This window comes from Equus przewalskii, chromosome 32 (genome assembly GCF_037783145.1).
Source record: "Equus przewalskii isolate Varuska chromosome 32, EquPr2, whole genome shotgun sequence".
Lineage (NCBI taxonomy): Eukaryota > Metazoa > Chordata > Mammalia > Perissodactyla > Equidae > Equus > Equus przewalskii.
The window spans coordinates 25,271,744-25,291,816 of NC_091862.1; the positions used below are offsets into that span (position 1 = coordinate 25,271,744).

Consider the following 20,073-nt stretch of genomic DNA (forward strand, 5'->3'; position numbering starts at 1 on the left):
TTTAATTTCTTTTTAAAATGGTGTCCAGGTATATGGCAAAGGGACTTACATGACCTCACGGCTTAGAGGGCTTAGAGTCCCACAGCTTTGCCTTATGTTTGCTATTCAGTAGATAAGTGTTTAGATGTTACTGGTTCCAGACTTGAATTTTTTTGTGGCATCTGCTGATGACATCTGCAGCAAGAACCATCATTCTCTCTCTCTCGGCTTGGTTATAGGTCAGGGACATCTTCCTGGATACTATGGTCTCATGTGGACTCTCTAAGCCCCTCTGAAACTTAATCACATTTTCCATCATGTCCTTGGCCTAGGTGGGCCATCATTAACCTCTATTCTGGTATTATCTTGCTAGCCACTAGGTTATACTGTCCATATGACAATCTGTTCATCTTTTCCTAAGTAAGATAAGTAATCTGGCCATTTGGACTCTAGAGGAGGCCTAATAACTCTCAAGTCAGTGGTCAGGCCATATAGAATAAAAGGACAGGAAATGGAGGTGCAAACTAGGCCCCATTTCTCCTTTGCTATGCTAGTCTGCTCTCTTAACTCTGCTTGTTAAACCCCAGTGCTGGTATGAAACCTCCTGCCTAGGGAGCTTGTCACAGTCATCAAATTGATGGTAGGGCAAGAACTGCCACCCATGTGCTCGGAGCTACTTCTCTTTATTGCTAAGCTAGCTATGCAAGGGTACTTGGAATAAGCAACTGATTGTTTTCCTCTCCTTCTTCTGTCATTACATCCTCTCCCTTAGCTCCACAATACCCTGCATAAACTTCTTTATTCCTCAATATCACAGCCACCTTCTACGCAAGCTAACAAGCTTTACTTACATAGTCTTTTTATTTTTTTAGGTTTTATTTTTACAATTCACTTTTGTTGCTATGAAAATCTTACTTGCTAGGTGGGTGATAAATGGATATTATAATAACTGTTCTTAGCTTTAATCCCCAACTCCCATTTCTCAAGAAGGCAGAAAATTAAGATTCCAGTTATTTATGGCTATGTAACAAACGACCCAGACACTTAGTGATTTAAAACAACAATTGTCATTTATTTTGCTCACGAATCTACCACTTAGGAAAGTTTAGGCAGGGACGGCTCATTTTTGCTGCAAACTGAGTCAACAGTGGTGGCTCTACTGGCCTAGAGGATGCATTTCTAAGAGGGCTTACTCACACAGCTGGCAAGTTGGTACTCAGCTGAGGCTATTGGTCAGGTATCTTAGTGCCTTTCCACGAAGCTTTTCCACACTGCTGCGTCTCCCTCACAGCATCATAACAAGAAAGTGAAAAAAAGTGAGAGCTGTCAATATCTTAAGTCCTAGGCCATGAAATTAGCTGAGAGTGACTTTTGTTGTATTCTATAAGTCAAAGTTTTCACAGAGCCTCCTAGATTCCAGGGACTTTGAGGGTTGGTTGGAGTGGGGAAGAGGGACACAGACTTCACCTCTTGATAGGTGAAGTACAAAGAACCTGTGGTCGCTGTTAACCAGCTATGCTCACTTTAGTCATTTTCAGTTAAATTAAATCATTCCCAGGCTTTTGCAGTTAGCTGCTGTGTCAAGAAGTAAGGGGCCAAATCTTCTAGTGGTGGCAGAGTAAAGAAGTCAGCAAACCCTCTCTCTCAAAAAAATCAAAATCTATAAAACTGACAAAATTGTCAAAAGCAATCATCAAAGGGTTCTGGATATCAACCAAAGGTAAAAAACAAATTAAGAAGTGTTTGTTTATAAACAGCTGCTGACCATCAGGTAAGAAGAGTGGGAATCTGTAGCATTCTTCTCTGAGGTCACTCCATCTCTTCCCACAGCTCAGATGGTAGAATGCCAGGGCAGAGCTGGTCATGAAAACAACTCACTTCACTGTTGGCAGGGGCTAACTTGTTTTTGAGCAGAGGACACAAACTCCATTCCCAGTCACTCTGTTAGTAAAAATAGAAAACTTGGTAGAAAATGAACAGGAAAGCACACAGTTCTGCTAGCCTGAGTTGTGATTCCACTTGTCAAAGGCAGCAGATCAAAGGACTAGAAGTTTAACGAGGAGGTCCTAGAAATGAGAGAATGATAGATGGACTAGATAATTTCTCCACATATTCCTGGCTAAGGTGACATACACATGCAGGGGAGAACCCAAGGGGGCTCAATTCTACCACATACTCCAAGCTAATTTAGAGTCTGTGTGAACACACAGAAATGACCTGCCAGAGCCCACAATCTCCACACAATGATAGCTGAAAGAGGCTGTGAACTTATGCAAGAAAGATGTACGAGGGCCTAGTGAAAAGAAAACCTGGAACAAATTAGAAAAGTGCCTGAATTTTGAATGCACTAACCACCCCACACAAAAATTCACCAATAGATGGTGGAAGACTTTCTAAGTACAAGCAATTAAAAAAACAAAACAAAACCAGTAACAACAACCCCCGGGGGAAGATCAGAATTCATAATTTCTTAAATGTATTACCTAAAATGTCCAGTTTCAAACGAAAACAATTGGGATTTGCAAAGAAACAGAAAAATGTGACCCATATCCAGGAATTTTTAAAAGTGGTCAAAAGAAACTAACTCTGAGTGAGCCCATATGGTGGATTTGCCAAAAAAAGATGTCAAAGCAACTTATAACTATATTCAAAGAATTAACGGAAACCTTATTTAAAGAATTAAGGGAAAAATATGGTGATAATGACGTAGCAAATAATAAAGTTCAACGGAGAAATAGAAATTACTAAAAAATAAACAAAACGTAAATTTTAGAGTTGACACAAAGAAGAAATAGCCAGCAAATTTAATGATAGCTGAATAGAAATTATCCATCTTGAGAACAAAAAGAAAAAGATGGAGAAAATTTAATGGAGCCTCAGAAACCTACAGGACAACATCAAGCACAATACAATATATGTAATGGTGTCCCAGAAAGAAAGGAGGGAGATAAAAGGTAAGAAAAATACTCAAAGAAATAATAGACAGTAACTTCCCAAATTTGATTTAAAAATATCAATCTACAGATCCAAGAAGTTCAAAAATACTCAAGTAGGATAAGCACAAAGAGATCCACAACTAGACACATCATAGTCAAATCGCTGAAAGCCAAAAAAGAAAAGAAAATCTTGAAAACAAAACGAAAAAACAACTCATCACATACAGAGAACAACAGTAAGATTAATAAATAACTTCCCAACAGAAACAACAGATGCTAGAAGGCAGTGGAAGGAAATATTCTAAGTGTTGAAAGAAAAATCACAGTCGACAAAGAATACTATATCCAGCAAACCTATCTTTCCAAAGTGAAAGCAAAATAAACTCATTCCCATTTAAACAAAGACTGAGAGAAATAAAATGCTACCAGACCTGCCTTACAAGAAATTATAGTGGAAATCCCTCAGGTTGAAAGAAATGACACCAGATGTTATCTAGAATCCATAAGAAGAAATGAGAGCACCAGAAATGGTAAAAATTGTGGATAAATATGAAAGAATGCATAAAATATTTTCTCTTTTCTTGATATAATTTCCTTAAATGAAATAACATTGTATCAAGCAATAGCTATAATACTCTGTTTTGGGTTTATAACATACATATATGTAACATACCTTAAAACAATAGCACAAAAATGATGAGGAAGTAGAGCTATATTAGGGGAAAATTGCTACATTTTACTGGAATTACATCACCTGGATAGACTCTAATAAGTTAAAAATGCATATTGTAGTTCTAGAGCAACCACTAAAACATAACTCAAAATATTTAAACAAACAACAGGGTAATTAAAATAAGACATTAAAAAAATTGTTAACACAAAAGGTAGAACAGAGGAACAAATATGACAAGGTACATATAGCAAATAAATAAAAGGCAGGCATAAATTCAACCAGATTAATAATTACATTAAATATGAATAGACTAAACACTTCAATCAAAAGGGAGAGATTGTTTGACTGGATCAAAAGAGCACTTCCCACCTATAAGCTATTTACAGGAGAAAGAGTACAGATTCAAAGATACAAATAGATTGAAAGTAAACAAATTACAAGATATATACTATGCAAACTTTGCAGTTTAAACATTCCCATATCAAAGAGCTGGAATGGCAAAATAAGGACTCAGAAAAGAAATATTACTAGAAATAAAAGCAAACACTTCATAATAACAAAAGGGTCGATACACAAAGAAGATATAATAATTACAAATGTATATGTACCTAAAACTAGCTCATTACATGTAGCAAAAACCAACAAAATTGAAAAAGGAAATAGATACTTCAACAATTACAGGTAGAGATTTCAATATTCCATTCTCAAATTGATATAACAACAACATGGAAAATCATCACAGATAAAGAAGACTGAATAACATTATCAAGCAACTTGACTTCACTGATATTTATGAAACATTCCACCAAAAAACAGCAGAACAGTCTTTTTTTCAAAAACACCTAGAACTTTCTCCAGGATAGATCAAATGTTAGGAGATAAAACAAGTCTCAATAAATTGAAAGGAATTAAAAATCGTTCAAAGTATGTTCTACAGTAACAATGCAATAAACCTAGAAATCAACAGCACAAAGAATCTAGAGAAATCTCTAAATATTTAGAAATAAATAGCACATGGTTCAAAGGAGAAACCAGAAAGGAAATTAGAAAATATTTTGAAGTGAATGAAAACAAAAAGAATATGTCACACACATCAAAGTAATGTGATGGAGGTAAATCAATCAATGCTTAGAGTGATATGTATGGCTTTAAATACCTATTTTAGAAAAGAGGAAAGACCTCAAACTAATAATCTAAACTTCCTCTTTAAGAAACTAGAAAAATAATAGCAAATTAAATACAAAATAAGCAAAAGGGAAGGAATAATAAAAATCAGAACAGAAAACAATGAAACAGAAAGAGAGTAACAATAGAGAAAACCGATGAAATAAAAAAACTGGTTCTTTAAAAAGATTATGACATTGAGAAATCTTTAGCAGAACCGGCCGAGAGAGAGAGAGAAAGGAAGAGAGAGAAAACACAAATCACTAAAATCAGGAATGAAAGAAGGGACATTGATTCTGACCCTATAGAAATTAAAATAAAAGGTAATATTAAAACAATTCACTGTCAACAGATAAAACAATTAAATGAAGTGGACAATGTCCTAGAAAGACACAAATTTCCAAAACTGACTAATGAAGAAACAGCTAATCTAAATAGATCTATAACAAGTAAAGAAATAGAATTAATAATTTAAAATTTTCCCACAAAGAAAAGCCCAGGCCCAGACAGTTTCAACCATGATTTCTATCAAATATTTTAAGAGGAAATAATATAAATTCTACACAAACACTTTGCAAAAATATAGAGAGAGGGAACACTTCTCAACTCATTCTATGAGCTATTAATATCCTGATACCAAAGCCAGACAAAGACATCACAAGTAAACAGCAGACCAATAAGCCTCCTGAATATAGATACAAAACAACCCACAAGAAAATGTTAGCAAGCTGAATCCAACAACATATTAAAAGGATGGAGAGAAAGTAAACATAAAGACTGTCAACGCTGTAAGTTATTTTAGAAATGCAAATTTAAACCACAAGGAGATACCCCTACATAACTACTAGAATGACTATAATCAAAATAACGGTCAATATCGTGTTGGCAAGGGTATGGAGAGACCAGAAGCCTTATACATTACTGAGAGAAAACAGTTCAGCAATTTCTGAAAAAGTTAAACATAAACATAATCCAATCAGCAAGTCCGCTCCTACATATCTTCCCAAAAGAAATGAAAACATATATCCATGTAAACACGTGTACATGAATGTTTAGAGCGGCATTATTCATAACAGCCAAAAACTGGAAACAATCTAAATGTCCATAATTTGATGAATGGATAAAGAAAAATGTCTAATATCAATACAATGAATACTCTTCACCGATAAAAATGAATGAATTACTGGAATATCTACAATACGAATTATATCTAAAATTTATGCTAATTGAAAGAATCCAAATACAAAAGACTACATATTGGAGCATTCAATTAATATAAAATTTTCCAAAAAATCTACAGGTGAATCTATAATACGGGAAGCAGCTGAGTGGTTGCCCGGGAACTGACAGCAAACAGGTAGGAAAGAACCATTGGGGATGAAGAAAAATTTCTTAAACTGGATTGTGGAGAGTTTTATAGCTTTTTAAATTTACTAAATATCATTGAATTGTAGACTTATAATGGATTCATTTTGTGGCACACAAATTATACTTCAATAAAATTGTCTTAAAACAAGATGATTTAGTATTTTCCTTCTCCCCAAACCTCTCACTTTCTCCTAGGTTGCATTCTTCTTCCTCAGTTAGTATATCAACATTTTGGAGGAGTTGTGCATGACCTACTGCCTCAAACAGTCCTACACTGGAATTCATTGAAAAGTATTGATGTCCCATTAGGGTCACTGTGAGCCACCTTTTGTGTTCTCTGCTGAAACACCTGCTGATCCACAGGCCTTCGCTCACATGGTTGACACTGACATCTTTGGAGAGCAATCTTTCAATTGGTAATTCTCTTACAGATTTTTCCTGATGAACATCCTTCAATAAGTCACATGCATGCCCATTTTTGTTTTAGACTCTGCTTCTAGGAAACCTGACCTCTCACCCCTGAAACGCCATGCATCATACCCTATTTACCGACCCTCTTCCACTGTTGGGTGGGATGCATCTGTAACCTTTCCCTACACAGAGTTCCCGACTGGACATGCCTCTCTGCAATTTCTACCCTGCTGTTGCTGTGCCATGTTGATGTGGAATAATTTTCTATGACCCTTGCTGTCTTCCCAAGCTTCACTCAAGGAGTGGAACAAAGACTCACTCCCCTCTCAATCCCAGAATCCCATGAGTGGAATATGAGGAGGGGTGCATTCTAATCTAAATACAGACAATCCTATCTCTAACCCTTGATTATTCTCCAAAAATCTTACCTTGGTCTGGGGAACCAACTTTTCTTCTCAAATCTTACTCTTTAAAAGCCAAATGTGTAACATGTTTGTTCCTTAGTTTGGCTGAAATATTTCTCTAATGAGACGGTAATAAGCCTAAACTGATGGGAAGAGAGACAGTCTGGGACAACAAAGAAAGTACGGGATTTGAAAAACACCTTGATTAATATCAAAATATCACCCTACTCTATATGACCGTGTGTAACATACAAATATATTGTATATAATTTATAGACATATGGATGCATTACTATTACCCTTTTTAGTCTTATCTCAGCCTCCATGAAGTCTAATAATTAAAATTTAGTGACATATTGAGAAAATTCCCATGATTCTTAGAGGTTCTTCAAATGGATACATTTACTGATTGTCAATTTACTGAGCTGACAATATTTTTAATGGTATTACATTTTTATTTCCTAACAATGAAATTCAACAAATAGGCATTATCATTCTCTTTCTTCTAGTACTTCTAAAGTACTGTGGAGATTATTATACAGAATAATTTATTGAGATAACATAATGTAATGAAAACTGCAGAGGCTTTGAAGGCAGATAAAAATCTGAGTCTCAATCCTAGCTGTTCAGCATCTTGCCAACAGCAAAAAACACTTCTCCTTTGACGCTTGAAGCGTCAGTTATTGACGTAAATGGGGAGAGGTTGTTTTGAAAATTAAATGTGATAAATATATATGGAAGCCCAATATAAAACATAAAACACTTTAAACGTGTTAATGCAGTGACTTTATAAGGATCCACTGGGTTCATGGAAGGAATGAGGGCCAAATTTCAAGGCTGAAACAGTAAGAGACAGAGAGAGCCAGAGGCACACAGAGAGACAGAGAGAGAGACAGAGACAGAGAGAGTTTCATTCTCCCAGCTTTATTCCAAAAAAGAAGGAAAAGAAAAGATAGTGACAAGAGAAAGGGAATCACATCCTTTGTTTCTTTTTCTCCCCTTTTTTTTAACGATTTCACATTCTCTTGATGGGCTGAGTTGTTAGAGAAATTGGATCCTGAATTACAAGTGAGCAAAGTCAGAGGCAGAAGCTGTGCATTAAATAAAAGACCTGGGAGAGGCTGGATAGTGTGATGTGTCAACTTGGTGGGGCCACAGCATGCCAAGATCCCTGGTCCAACCTTCGGGATGTGTCTGTGAAGCTGTTTTTCAATGAGATTAACATTTAAATTAGTAGCTTGAGTAAAGCAGATTGCTCTCCCTGATGTAGGTGGGCCTCATGCCATCATTTGGAGGTTCCAATAGGACAAGAGGCTCAGTAAAAAGGAACTTCTTTGGCCTGAATGCTTGAGCTGGGACACTGGCTCTCCGGTTCCCGCTTGCCAATGCAGATCCTAGGATTTCTCGCCATAACAGTCAGATGAGACAATTTTTTTTATGATACATATATATACACACAATAGGATATATCTATGTGCACACACACACATATATATATATACACATATCGGATATACATATATATCCTATTGGTCTGTTTCTTTGGAGAATCTTGACAAATACAGTAATACAGACAGTGAAGAATACAGATGCTAACAGTTACACAGCAGTGTATGTGAGTGTGTGTGAGGCAATGTGGCACAGCAGAAGGTACGGATGAGACTGAGTTCTGCCTCTGTCCTTTACCAGCTGCTGGGAAAACTTGTTGCTAAGATGTGATCCTAGTAGTAACATTTGGGAAGAATGGAAGAAAGAGGTCAGCTGAGGCCACGGGAACGCATCTCAGCTCCAGTTTCCTTATAGACAAACAGCAGCAGTGCTGGGAGAATTGGAGAGAATGTGTGTGAAGGGCCAGCGCATAGTAGGTACTAAATGAATTGTGCCTCTAATTATCTTAATGTATAAAAAAGAAAATGTTTTCTACCATGCCAGCCAAAATAAACGAGATGAGATACTTAGGAAAAAAAACATGGTGATTTTCACAGTTTTCAGCTTTCATATGCCATCTGTAGGCATAATCATTTTTGCACTTTTATTGTTGTTACTAAACTTTAAATTGTCTTGTGCTAAGAGGGCTCACAAACGATGAGAATGAAGAAAGATGTGGCATCCAAAACAATGGATTTCTTCTGGTGCATCTAACACAATCCTGCCAAGCTATGTGAGAAACTCCTAAAATAATAACCTGCATTCCCACTACTGTGGAAATGAAAATATTGTTGTCATTGTCACAACTATTATCATTATCCCAATTTTCCGAACCTTATACCAGACCAATTAATTCCTCAGGTGATGTAGTGCTATGAGTTCCATGTCTGTACAGCTCTACCTGGAGGAGCCATGAGCACTTTGAGCTTAGTTCTTGTCCAAACTGAACTCATGGCCTTTCTCCCCACAGCAGCTGCCTGCCCGGCTGTCCTATCTGGCTTAGCTCTGACACCATTCCCTCAGTTTCCCAAGCTCAAAACCTCAGGTTCATCATATACTCATCCATCTCTCTAGCTCTTCCCTTCTCAGATAGAGTCAATAACCTATTCTTGGCTATCACACCTGCTAAGAGTCTTCTGAATCCCTTCTCTCTACTTCTTGCCAGCTGCAACGGCCTTATTTCAAGGCCTGAGAAATGCACTTTCCACTGTCGACATTTAAAGATGTCTCAGGTTAATGATTCTTTTCCAAAACAGTGCTGTTTTAAAAAATTTAAAGCTTGAGAGACAGCCCATAATATGAAAGACTTTGGGATACTCAGATAACAAGGCACTCCCTCTGTTTTAGGGTAAATGTAGAATAGCCTCAATTAAATTTTTCTTATAAGGTATTTAGTCACTCCTTCTACCAGACTCCCTTTGACTTTGCGCTTATCTTTATTTTGACATTCATTACATTCCACTTTAAATATTTATCCTGGGCACTATCCTATACACGCTAAGAGACAACCGTCATGTCTTATTCCCCTATGAGTCAGCTCAAACACCTGGAATGATGTAGAAACCATGACAATTTCTGTTTCAAATGGCAACTGAAGATTTTGCCTTATATAAAAGCAACAGATGTGAGAGAAACAGCAATGCAATAGCTCTCATGTCAGGAAAATATATATATGCCACTAATCAAAGTTCTGGGCTTGAAGGCAGTGTTTGATTGAAGACAATCCCAGAGAATAAGCAGAGAAAATACTTGCCAGAGTAGACTAGAAGTCACCTGGTCAGAAAAATGAAAGGGGTGATTATGTCCTCACACACATCGCCAAACAGTGGTTACTGAAATAGTTATGAAAAATTCTGGGGCCAGCCCAGTGGCGCAGCGGTTAAGTTCACACACTCTGCTTCTCAGCTGCCCAGCATTCGCCGGTTCGGATCCCGGGTGTGGACATGGCACCGCTTGGCACGCCATGCTGTGGTAGGCGTCCCACATATAAAGTAGAGGAAGATGGGCACGGATGTTAGCTCAGGGCCAGGCTTCCTCAGCAAAAAGAGGAGGACTGGCAGTAGTTAGCTCAGGGCTAATCTTCCTCAAAAAAAAAAAACAAAAAGAAAGAAGGAAAAATTCTACCTCTAGAGATACCTTTAAAAGTCTCATTGTAGCAAAAATGCAAAAGGGGAGAAATGATCTCCTCACCTTACAATCAGTCTCAGAAATCTAGAGGGAACCTGGAGCAGGTGCTGTGGGCACTCTGTTCCTAGGTACCAGCATTCACACTTTAGCACACACTAGCTGGACTGGCAGCTTCCAACACCTGCACGTTTTGCCTGCAGGCTTGCGCAAACTAACAAAGTCTGCTTGGCCCCCAGTGCAGCATTCTGGCTGTGTTTGGGAATTAACTTCCCCAGCAGTAGCCTATAACCAGTTAATGAAAGGAATTGGTGCACAAATGCCCTGGCAACCTTATTCCTCAGGTAGAACAACTTTGAGGTGAATGCTCTGCACTGACTTTCAGGGTTTCCCCAGTAGGATTAAGCTCTCGTGGACCACAGCGGGAGGTGCCTTGATAATGTTCACTTCGTTGGCTGCCTTTCTTTTGTTGTCTCACTTCCCCATTCTTCTACCACTGTTTTCTTCCCTTCCCAAATAAACTACTTGAGCATGAATCCGTCTCAAGATCTGTTTCTGAAGCAAATAAAACCAAGACTCTAACCATCCCTTCCACCAAAAAAAGGACTGATGGATAAATCAGAAATAGTGTAAACTCTATGATAAATTAACGTTTGAATTCAATTCAGCAAGCAACTATTGAGCACCTACTGTTTCAGGAGCTATGTAAAGATTGATAAACCCTGATCTGAAAGAAATCACTAATTTCAAAAGTAGACAATTGCTGATTGTTTTTTAAGTGCATTAATCAGTACATTCAGAAATAGCTATTAAGTCCAGAATAGGAAGCATCTAAACCCTATCAGTGTGGAAGTGTGATGTAATGGAAGACATGCCAAAAGAGGAAACACTTGATCTAGTTTTTTCAGGCAGAAGTAGAAAGGGGAGTATTGGATAAAGGGAACGTTATGCACAGAATAGCATGGTACAGTCTTTCCCATTACAAGGATTTGGAGAAGACCTCAGAAAGCCTGGATGATATTGCAGTGAAGAGCAAGTCCACTGAAACCAGACTGTCTAGATTCAAATCCTAGCTCTTCTACTATATTGTCTGTGTGACCCTAGGCAAATCAATTAATCTCTCTATGCCTCAACTCAGTCATCTATAAAGTGAAGGTGGCTATATTGTACCTCTTTTTATTTACTTTTTTGTCATTTACAAAATTTAATATAGGTAAAGGTTTAGAACAGTAACTGGCATATATAAAGTGCTGAATAAATGATAATTCTGATTTATTATCACAGCTGGTTAAATCACAGGGAAAGGAATAAGAGATAAAGCTGGGAAAGCAGACAGGAGACAAATCATGTAGGGTCTTACATTCCACGCTAAGGAACTCGTTCTTCATTTTTGAGGTCAAGGGTCAGCAAACTATGGGTGACCCACTGGCCAAATTCAGCCTACCACCTGCTTTTAAAAAAGTCCCAATAAAGTTTTATTGGAACACAACTATACTCACTAATTTGGATATTGTCTATGACTACTTTCATGCTATAATGGCATAGTTTAGTTGCTGTGACATACCTTATGGCCCCCAAAGTAAAAAATATTTACTATTAGGCTTTTTACAGAAAAAAATTTTCAATCCCAGCTACAGATGGAAGGGAATGGCATGCAGAGGAAAGACTAAGTTCTATGGAATAAAAATCTGCAGGCTGAGTTACATGGTCATTCCACAGGTCAAGATTAAATTCGATGAAGTTCATAAAGCTAGATTTCATAGCCCCTAAAAAGGAAGAGTTTGGTGAATACAAAGGGTAGAAAAAAGCTTTCAAACTTGTAGTCTACAACCCATGTCCAGTCTAGAGATGAATTTTATTTATTCCATATTGTTTAGACATTTTAAATTTGTTGTCAATACTTAAAATAGAGAGATATCACTAATAAAACCTGAATTACTGGCTTCTTTTAAAAAATCGGAAGATCTGGCAAACGTTTGTTTGCTTATGGGCTTGAACGGCAGAAGCTTCTTTAGCTCCAAGGCAACTACTATATTTACATGAGGCATGTGCCTTCCAATATGTCACATCTTCTACTTCCTATTGTATTGAGTGGGTGAGTTTCACTGATGTCACAAGTGAGTCCTCTAGGACTCAAGAGCGCCACATTCTGCCACTTATGGACCCGAGGGCAGAAAGTATGGGAGAAGGAGCAGTTTTCTTTCAAAACAGATAGAAACAGTGGCCTTGAGGGAGACCCAGACTTCTGTTAAGAACCTGTGAGGGACGAGTATCACATGAAGAAGCTGAGGTATGATATCAATTTATTTATAAAAGAGTGGAGGTTTACCATGACAGAAAAGAAAAATGTTTAGGAGCAATGGCATGAACAGTCGAGAGAGAGCATGCCCGCAGCAGAATAAAGATACCCGAATAAACAAGGACTGGTAATCAGAAATGTTGCCTTGTGGTTGATGTATGAGGCTGACTAGGATGAGAGCCAGAGGGAAGTGACTGGCTTCCAGGACCCACCTCTCCAATAGAGTTGCCATGGTGGTAGAACCAGGTTTGGATAGGCTAGGGTTAGTGTCGGTTTAAATTTTGTCTTCACAGATGCTGCCTACAAGTCTGTTCAAGTTAATTAGAACTGTCCTTAGGCTAAATCAGGGTTGTGGTGTTGGTCTCTGTCAGGAGAGCCCCAGGGAGAAGTGCACAATTGGTTCCGTTAAACAACGTCTGCAGTGGCTTGGAACTCTAAGGTCATATATTTCTAATATCTTTAGAAACAGAGGAGGAAAAAGTCATCTGAGACTACAACTGCCTTAAAAGGAAGCTGTAATCTCAGAATTCTTCTCTTATTTTCTGCTTCATAAGGAATGCATCCCCCTTTTGTTCACAGAGCACCTTAATGGGCTTTGTATATGGAAAAGCATTGTCCCCAAGTACCTGGGAATGAAGGTTTTTTCCCCCCTGCATGTTGATCCTTCCTCTATTTTTCTTTTAATTTTTCCTTGATTTTATGCCCTTTATTTCAGGAGTAACTTATCTATTAAAAAAGAAAATAAGGAATATAGTGAAAGGGAAAATGTCATTAAAACCCTCAGCCTTTTCAGTATCTAGTATTATCTTTTTCCCTGCAATAAAGAGAAACATTTCTTTGGTCTTATAATGGAATGTTCACAACTATTATTCAGTGTTTATCCTAGAAAATCCCATCAAGTTATATTTTTATTCCATTAACTGTCAGGAATAGCCATGAGGGAATGCCAACTCTCAGACAATCCACCCAGACACTGAAGAAGACAAATCAACCTTGAAAAAGAAGAAAACGTGAAGGCTTTGAACAACTTGATAGGCAAAATCCTTACAATACAAGCTTGAGATGAAAAGACATTTTAATGTCTGCATTCTTGGCTGAAGATGATTCTTTATTCAAAATGAAATATGGTACACTTCAGAAAGAAAACTGAAGCTGCACAGGGCGCAGATACCAAGAGTGATGAAGTTTGGTGAATAAATTCATTTAAATTTCTTCTCTAAGGAATTATCAATGGGGTTGGGAATGGAGAGGGAACAGGCAGTATTCAAAGAAATGGTTATAAAAAGATAAAAATTAAAACAATCGTAACCCTTTCTTATTAAAAGAAAGATTATAAAATATTGCATATAGTGATATTTCTTTTCTATGCAAAGATTCATTGTGATCTACACCCTGGGAGAAAAGTCTACTTGGAAATAGATAAGTAAGAATTATGGAGGACTTTTCAGAAGTTGTGCACAAGACTCTCTTTAGTGTTTTATAAAGCTGATTTCCCACAAAGTTTTAAGCAAAGATGAGACAGGAAATCCAAGTCCCTAATGACCTCTCTTTTGACCCACAAATACAAGAAGAAGAGAAAACACAAATTGCTGCTCAAAGTTAAATCATAAGAGCTCAAATTTCTGTTACAATTAGAAGTTCTTTACTTAATGGAAAAAAAGAAAGCTGGAGGTCATATTTAATCTTCTTCAAGCCTAAGGAGCCTAGGGATATAGAGATTGGTGTTTTTCTTGTTTTCTTTCTTCTTTTTTTTTTAAACGACCTAAAGACTCGTGATCTTTTAAAATAATAATGTATATGTCTCTCCTCATTCTTTTCTAGGCATAGAAAAAATGCCCAACTGGTAAAGAGTTGATGCAATTCTTCCTTTCTTCATATGTTTGAGGAAAGAAATCTTCCTCATGATACAAAATGTATCTATGTCATGCAGGTCAAATTAAAAATTATGTATGTTCTGTGTGTGCTACTGTCCTCTTAAATATGAGAAATTCAAGAGATCAAAACCACCACTTATTTTCTCCACTAGACACAGAGGTCAAGATCCAATGGTGTGTCACAATCTGTTGTGAGCTCCGTTGCAAGTAATTTGTTACTATTAATAGTTCAAAGTTTGCAAATGATTTACTTTGGTTCGTAAGTTAGAGAGAAGTCAAGGTTATCTTGAAGGGGCACTGGCACTCAGCTGCATTCTGATCTCCCCTGCGCAGGAGAGAAGGGGAGGATGCTAGTGAGCCCATGTCACCCACTGTTCTCTTCAGAGGTAAAAAGACTGCAACCACTTCATCAGACTGAGGGCAGAGAGCAAAATACCCCACAGATATTGAAAGCAAGGAGCGATCTGAAAATTAAACTAGGAAATCAGTGCAAGATCGTGTTATCAGAGACACGTAAAGTCATTCTTCAGAGTAAGGTGTGTGGGGCCACGCACTGGGAGATTCCAGGCACCTCTCTTGTGGGGATAGCTCATCAGGCCCAAAGCCAGGAAATACTTGAACCTGCGCAGTGTTCCTTGCTCTGAATGGCATGCTCACAAAGTGCCTTTCTGAGTCTTATGCGGTTCTATATCATTTTTTGTTCTTCAAAGAGGGCAAGTATCCAAGACTTTTGGCATTTATATTTTTATTATAAATCAATAAATTAGCACTCTGATCTTATGACCAAATGAAATGTATTGACACTGTTTTGTTTCAGATCCTATGCTGGGCACTGGTTTGCAAGATATTTAAGAAAGAGTTTTCTTCTCAAGGAATTTCCCTTGTGAAGTTAGTTAATGTAATTTGTTCCTGAAAGGTTAAGAGACTCTCTCTATGTGCTCAGAAAACCATAGTTATGAGCCTGCAAAATCCAAGAACAGACTGGCCTGTGGTGAGCCGCTCAAATGAAAGCATCTTATGAGGCCTCATGAAGACCAAACAGCTGATCTCAACTGAAAAGAATCCCCCATCACAATTCTCTTCGTGTGTATACAAAGTTTCAGTCACCACAGAAAGTCACTGTCACTGAGCTAAGAGTCAGACGATCCAGTCTACTCCACTGCTTTAATGATCGTAAATAAGTTAACATGTTTGAGACTCAGTTTTCTTACCCATAAAATGAGGTTTCATTCTTCCTGCTGCTCCACACGGGTATCGTGAGGATGGCATGGGCGGGCAGAAGCAGGGAGCCAAACCCTATTCAGCAACTACTGTGTGCCAGGCACCGTGTTAGGCGATTTCCCCAGGCTGTCTCCCTTAACCCTCACTTTGGGCATTATTGCCTTAAAAGCTGACTTTCTCTAGTCCACATCATGTAGTTGCAGGGGGAGGGATTAATAACCCTATCTGCCTGCCTTCAGGGTCCTTGTCCTCCACCACCTCATCCTACCTCCATCACACCTGAGACAATACCTCTAAAACCATCTTGAAAATTGGAAGCTAGTCCACTGGTATGATCCAAGTCTCTGGTCTAAGAGTGAAAGTGTCCCCTAACTTGCTCTGTTCCTTTGCTCATGGCAGTTTTTCCACGTGGAAGGTTATTTTCATTTTCTGTAACTAATTCTTACCCATTCCTCAAGGTAATTATCTTTCTCCAGACAACAGTGATCTTCCCTTGCTATAAAATCTGAGATATCTACACTATTTTACTGTATCACACATTAAATATGTAGTATTTTTAGGTATTATTTCACATGTATCTTGTTTCTGCAAGTAGACTGAAACTTCTTTTGGGTAAAAGCAAGCTTTGGTTCTCCGCAAAGACTCAAGCACCATGCAGTTACAAACTTAGGTTTTCACATATGTTTTATATTGATATACTAAAAATGTATTATAAAACCAAGACTGAAAGGTGGTTACTAAAATAGGTAATCTCATTTATTTGCAAAATAAATTTAAACATTTATCCCATTTATGTTGTAGGAAAGACACATCTGTCTTTTAGAATCTTTTTCTCAGTTTAACACCTATAATATAAAGAAAATAAAGAGTAAGTTATTGTCTGGATATAACAACTGTTACTTTTTGTGTATATAATATCTTTTTTTATGTGGCTATATTTATAAAGCTTGAATTTAAAAAAACCCTTGAATGACAAGGAATTCTTTTTTGTTATATGCTTTTTTACTTACAACCTATAGAGAACAAACTCCAAATTATACACTTTCTCACTGCACCATTTTAATATGAAACTGTACCATCTGTTTATGAATTTCCTTAATGCTTATTAATTTGTTTCATGTTTATTTTTGTCAGTTCACTGATGGAACTGTCATTCCTACAGGTGATTTTCATGTTTACTTTAAGTGCCACTCGAAAACTTCCTGCTCGGTTACCACTGCTTTCTGACAAGGGGAGGGCTCCATTTCCTTTTCTAAAGAATTAAGGCATTTCTTCCTCTGTAAACTTTACGTCAAGTTGAAAAATACAGATTCTTCCCATCCTCATTCTTACACAAAACTCTTCCTTTAGGAGACATCATCACAGCATACATGTATATAACACAAATATTGCAAATGCTGTTTCCCACTTTCCTAATATATCTATCTAAAAATCACTCTAAGGATAAACTATATGTTTCCAGAAACACTGTTCAAAGCTTATAGCTATAGTCATGCACTGCAATGACAATGTTTCAGTCAATGACGGACTGCATTTCCATGATGGTCCCATAAGGTCATCACCACGTAGCCTGGGTGTGTAGTAGGCTGCACCATCCAGGTTTGTGTAAGTGCACTCTATGAGGTTCACACAGCAGCAAAATCACCTAATGACACATTTCTCAGAATGTATGCTCATTGGTAAGCGACATATGACTATAGCTTGGTTTTTCCTTGACTCAACCAGATTGCAGGTCTGTGTATCTGCATTTCTGATTAATTTTTTAACAACTCATTCACAGAACAAATATTTGCAGATTACCCCAGGTGTGCCAGGTCCTGCTCTAGGTGCTTGGGATGCACAGCCAAGCAGTCAGAAATCTCTCCTCTCCTGGAATTTGTGCTCTAGCAGGGGCATATAAGGAATAACGATGCTGAAAGCTATGCCACTGGCATTTCAAATGCCAGCAGGGTCACCCATACTGGACAGGTTTCCGTGAGGCTTCCAGACCAGGACAGACTAGGAAGCAGCAGCTGGTCACTCATTTCCAAAAAATTGGCCCTGAAAACCCTATGAACAGCAGCAAAGCATTGCCTGATACAGTGTTGGACGGTGAGAGGATGGCACAAAAGACCAGGCAGGATTCCACTCTGCTCTGCGCAGGGCTGCGAGGAGTCAGGAATCCACCCGAGGGCACTAACGACGACCAACAGAATTCTACACAGAAAGTACCTTTGAGCCAACTTTGGAAGGTATTGCTTCCTGGACTTCTAGGATCCAGAGAGGTTATCGGGAAGACCAGGGACCTGCAGAACCTAGAACATTCAGCCTTCTGCATCTCTTGGTTACAGTCTATCAATATATTTTTACTGTTATCAATATATTTTTCTGTTTTCTGTTTTCCAAAATTGTGTTGCAATTATTTTGCAATGATGTCTCCTTTCGTTTTCCTTGATAGAGTTTACTCATCATCCCCAGTAGAATCTTGGGAAGAAAAGGCAATAAAGAAATGTGTCAACTCACCATCCCTCTCTCTAAAGCCCAGTATTTAACTGCTGTGCTTCTGCTGAATGCTTCAGAAGCTTCTAGATTTTCACTTTTAAAAATAGACCTTCACAGCTCAATAGACATCATAATTATTTCTTTAGGTTAAATCAAAAGTCACATTCTTTGATGATAGGGTTTACAAAATTTCTAACGCGTTCCGTAGCTATTTCCTAGGGTGTTCACTTCCTGTCGCTGCATAACAACTCACCACAATCTCAGCGGCTTCTCTCAGTTTCCAGCGTCAGGAGTCTCAACGCGGTCGTCTGCTCAGGAGCGCACGAGGCGGCCATTCAGGTGTCGTTCAGGTCCGCGTTGCAGTCTGACGCTTGGGATCCTCTTCTGAGCCAACATGATGGCCAGCAGAGTGCGCTTCCTCGAAGCTGTGGAACTCGCGGGGGCGTCCGACGCCAGCGCGCGGGCCGACGGGAGACTGGGCGTCAGACCCCAGCGCGCGGGCCGACGGGACATGGGGCGTCCGACCCCAGCGCGCGAGCAGACGGAGACTGGGCGTCCGACGCCAGCGCGCGGGCAGATGGGACATGGGGCGTCGGACGCCAGCGCGCGGGCAGACGGGACAAGGGGCGTCCGACCCCAGCGCGGGCCGACGGGAGACTGGGCGTCCGACGCCAGCGCGCGGGCAGATGGGAGACTGGGCGTCCGACCCCAGCGCGCCTGCCAACGGGACACGGTGCGTCCGACCCCTCGGATCCCAGCGCGCGGGCAGATGGGAGACGGGCGTCCGACCCCAGCGCGCCGGCCAACGGGACACGGTGCGTCCGACCCCTCGGATCCCAGCGCGCGGGCCGACGGGAGACTGGGCGTCAGACCCCAGCGCGCGAGCAGACGGGAAATGGGCGTCCGACCCCAGCGCGCGGGCCGACGGGACATGGGGCGTCCGACCCCAGCGCGGGCCGACGGGAGACTGGGCGTCCGACGCCAGCGCGCGGGCCGACGGGAGACTGGGCGTCCGACCCCAGCGCGGGCCGAGGCCCCTGCAGACTGACCGGGACCCTCGCCTGCGCCGCGCGGTGATGTAGTCACGAGGGTGACAGGCGTCACGTTCCCAGGTCCTTCCTGCTCTGCAGACTAGGGGACCGTACCGGACATGGACGCCTGCAGGAGGAGAAGAGGGAGTGGGTGGCCTTCGGGGTCCCCTCACAATCCGGCCCGCCGCGACGTTACCGTGAGAACAGTCTGTGTATGGCAAACATGTTCCAGCTCAAGACTCATTTTAATTGACTGCATTAAAATTCAAACAAGTATGAGAACTGTTTGCTCACAGCACGCTGATTCTCACTGTTCCCCCGTGGAATCCGTGTGTTGTTGCTCACGGAAGGAACGTTGCCGGACCTCTGCTCACCGTGGCTTTTCAACGACCCTGTTTAATATTCAAATGAATCACCAGCCGTTTTTCCTAAACTGGAGGGAAACACCATCGCGTTGTTCCTGGATTTTTATGAAAAATGTCACTAGACATTAGTCTTTCTCCAGGCCTTGTGCTGGCCGCGAGCATCGGGGTCACACGAGGAGGTAAACCGCCGTCCGCGGTCCTGGGGGCGTCGGCCTGCGAGGAAGTGACGAGGACGTGGAGTGTCCGGGGAGCAAAGAATTCCCGAGACGGCTGTGTGAACGTGAAACCGGTGGAAGCGCTCCCAGAGGAGAAAGG

General features: G+C 39.9%; 1 protein-coding gene across 1 annotated transcript; it reads right to left on the reverse strand.

The window, feature by feature from the left end:
- Window positions 1-16,610: 16,610 nt before the first annotated feature.
- On the reverse strand, window positions 16,611-19,843 carry LOC139080745 (uncharacterized). The gene is made up of 3 exons (XM_070602835.1): window positions 19,810-19,843; window positions 18,616-19,601; window positions 16,611-16,726 (listed from the first exon to the last, which is right to left on the reverse strand). The coding sequence occupies exons 1-2, from the start codon at window positions 19,841-19,843 to the stop codon at window positions 18,709-18,711; spliced, it is 927 nt and encodes a 308-aa protein (XP_070458936.1). The 3' UTR covers window positions 16,611-16,726; window positions 18,616-18,708.
- Between the last annotated feature and the right edge of the window lie 230 nt (window positions 19,844-20,073).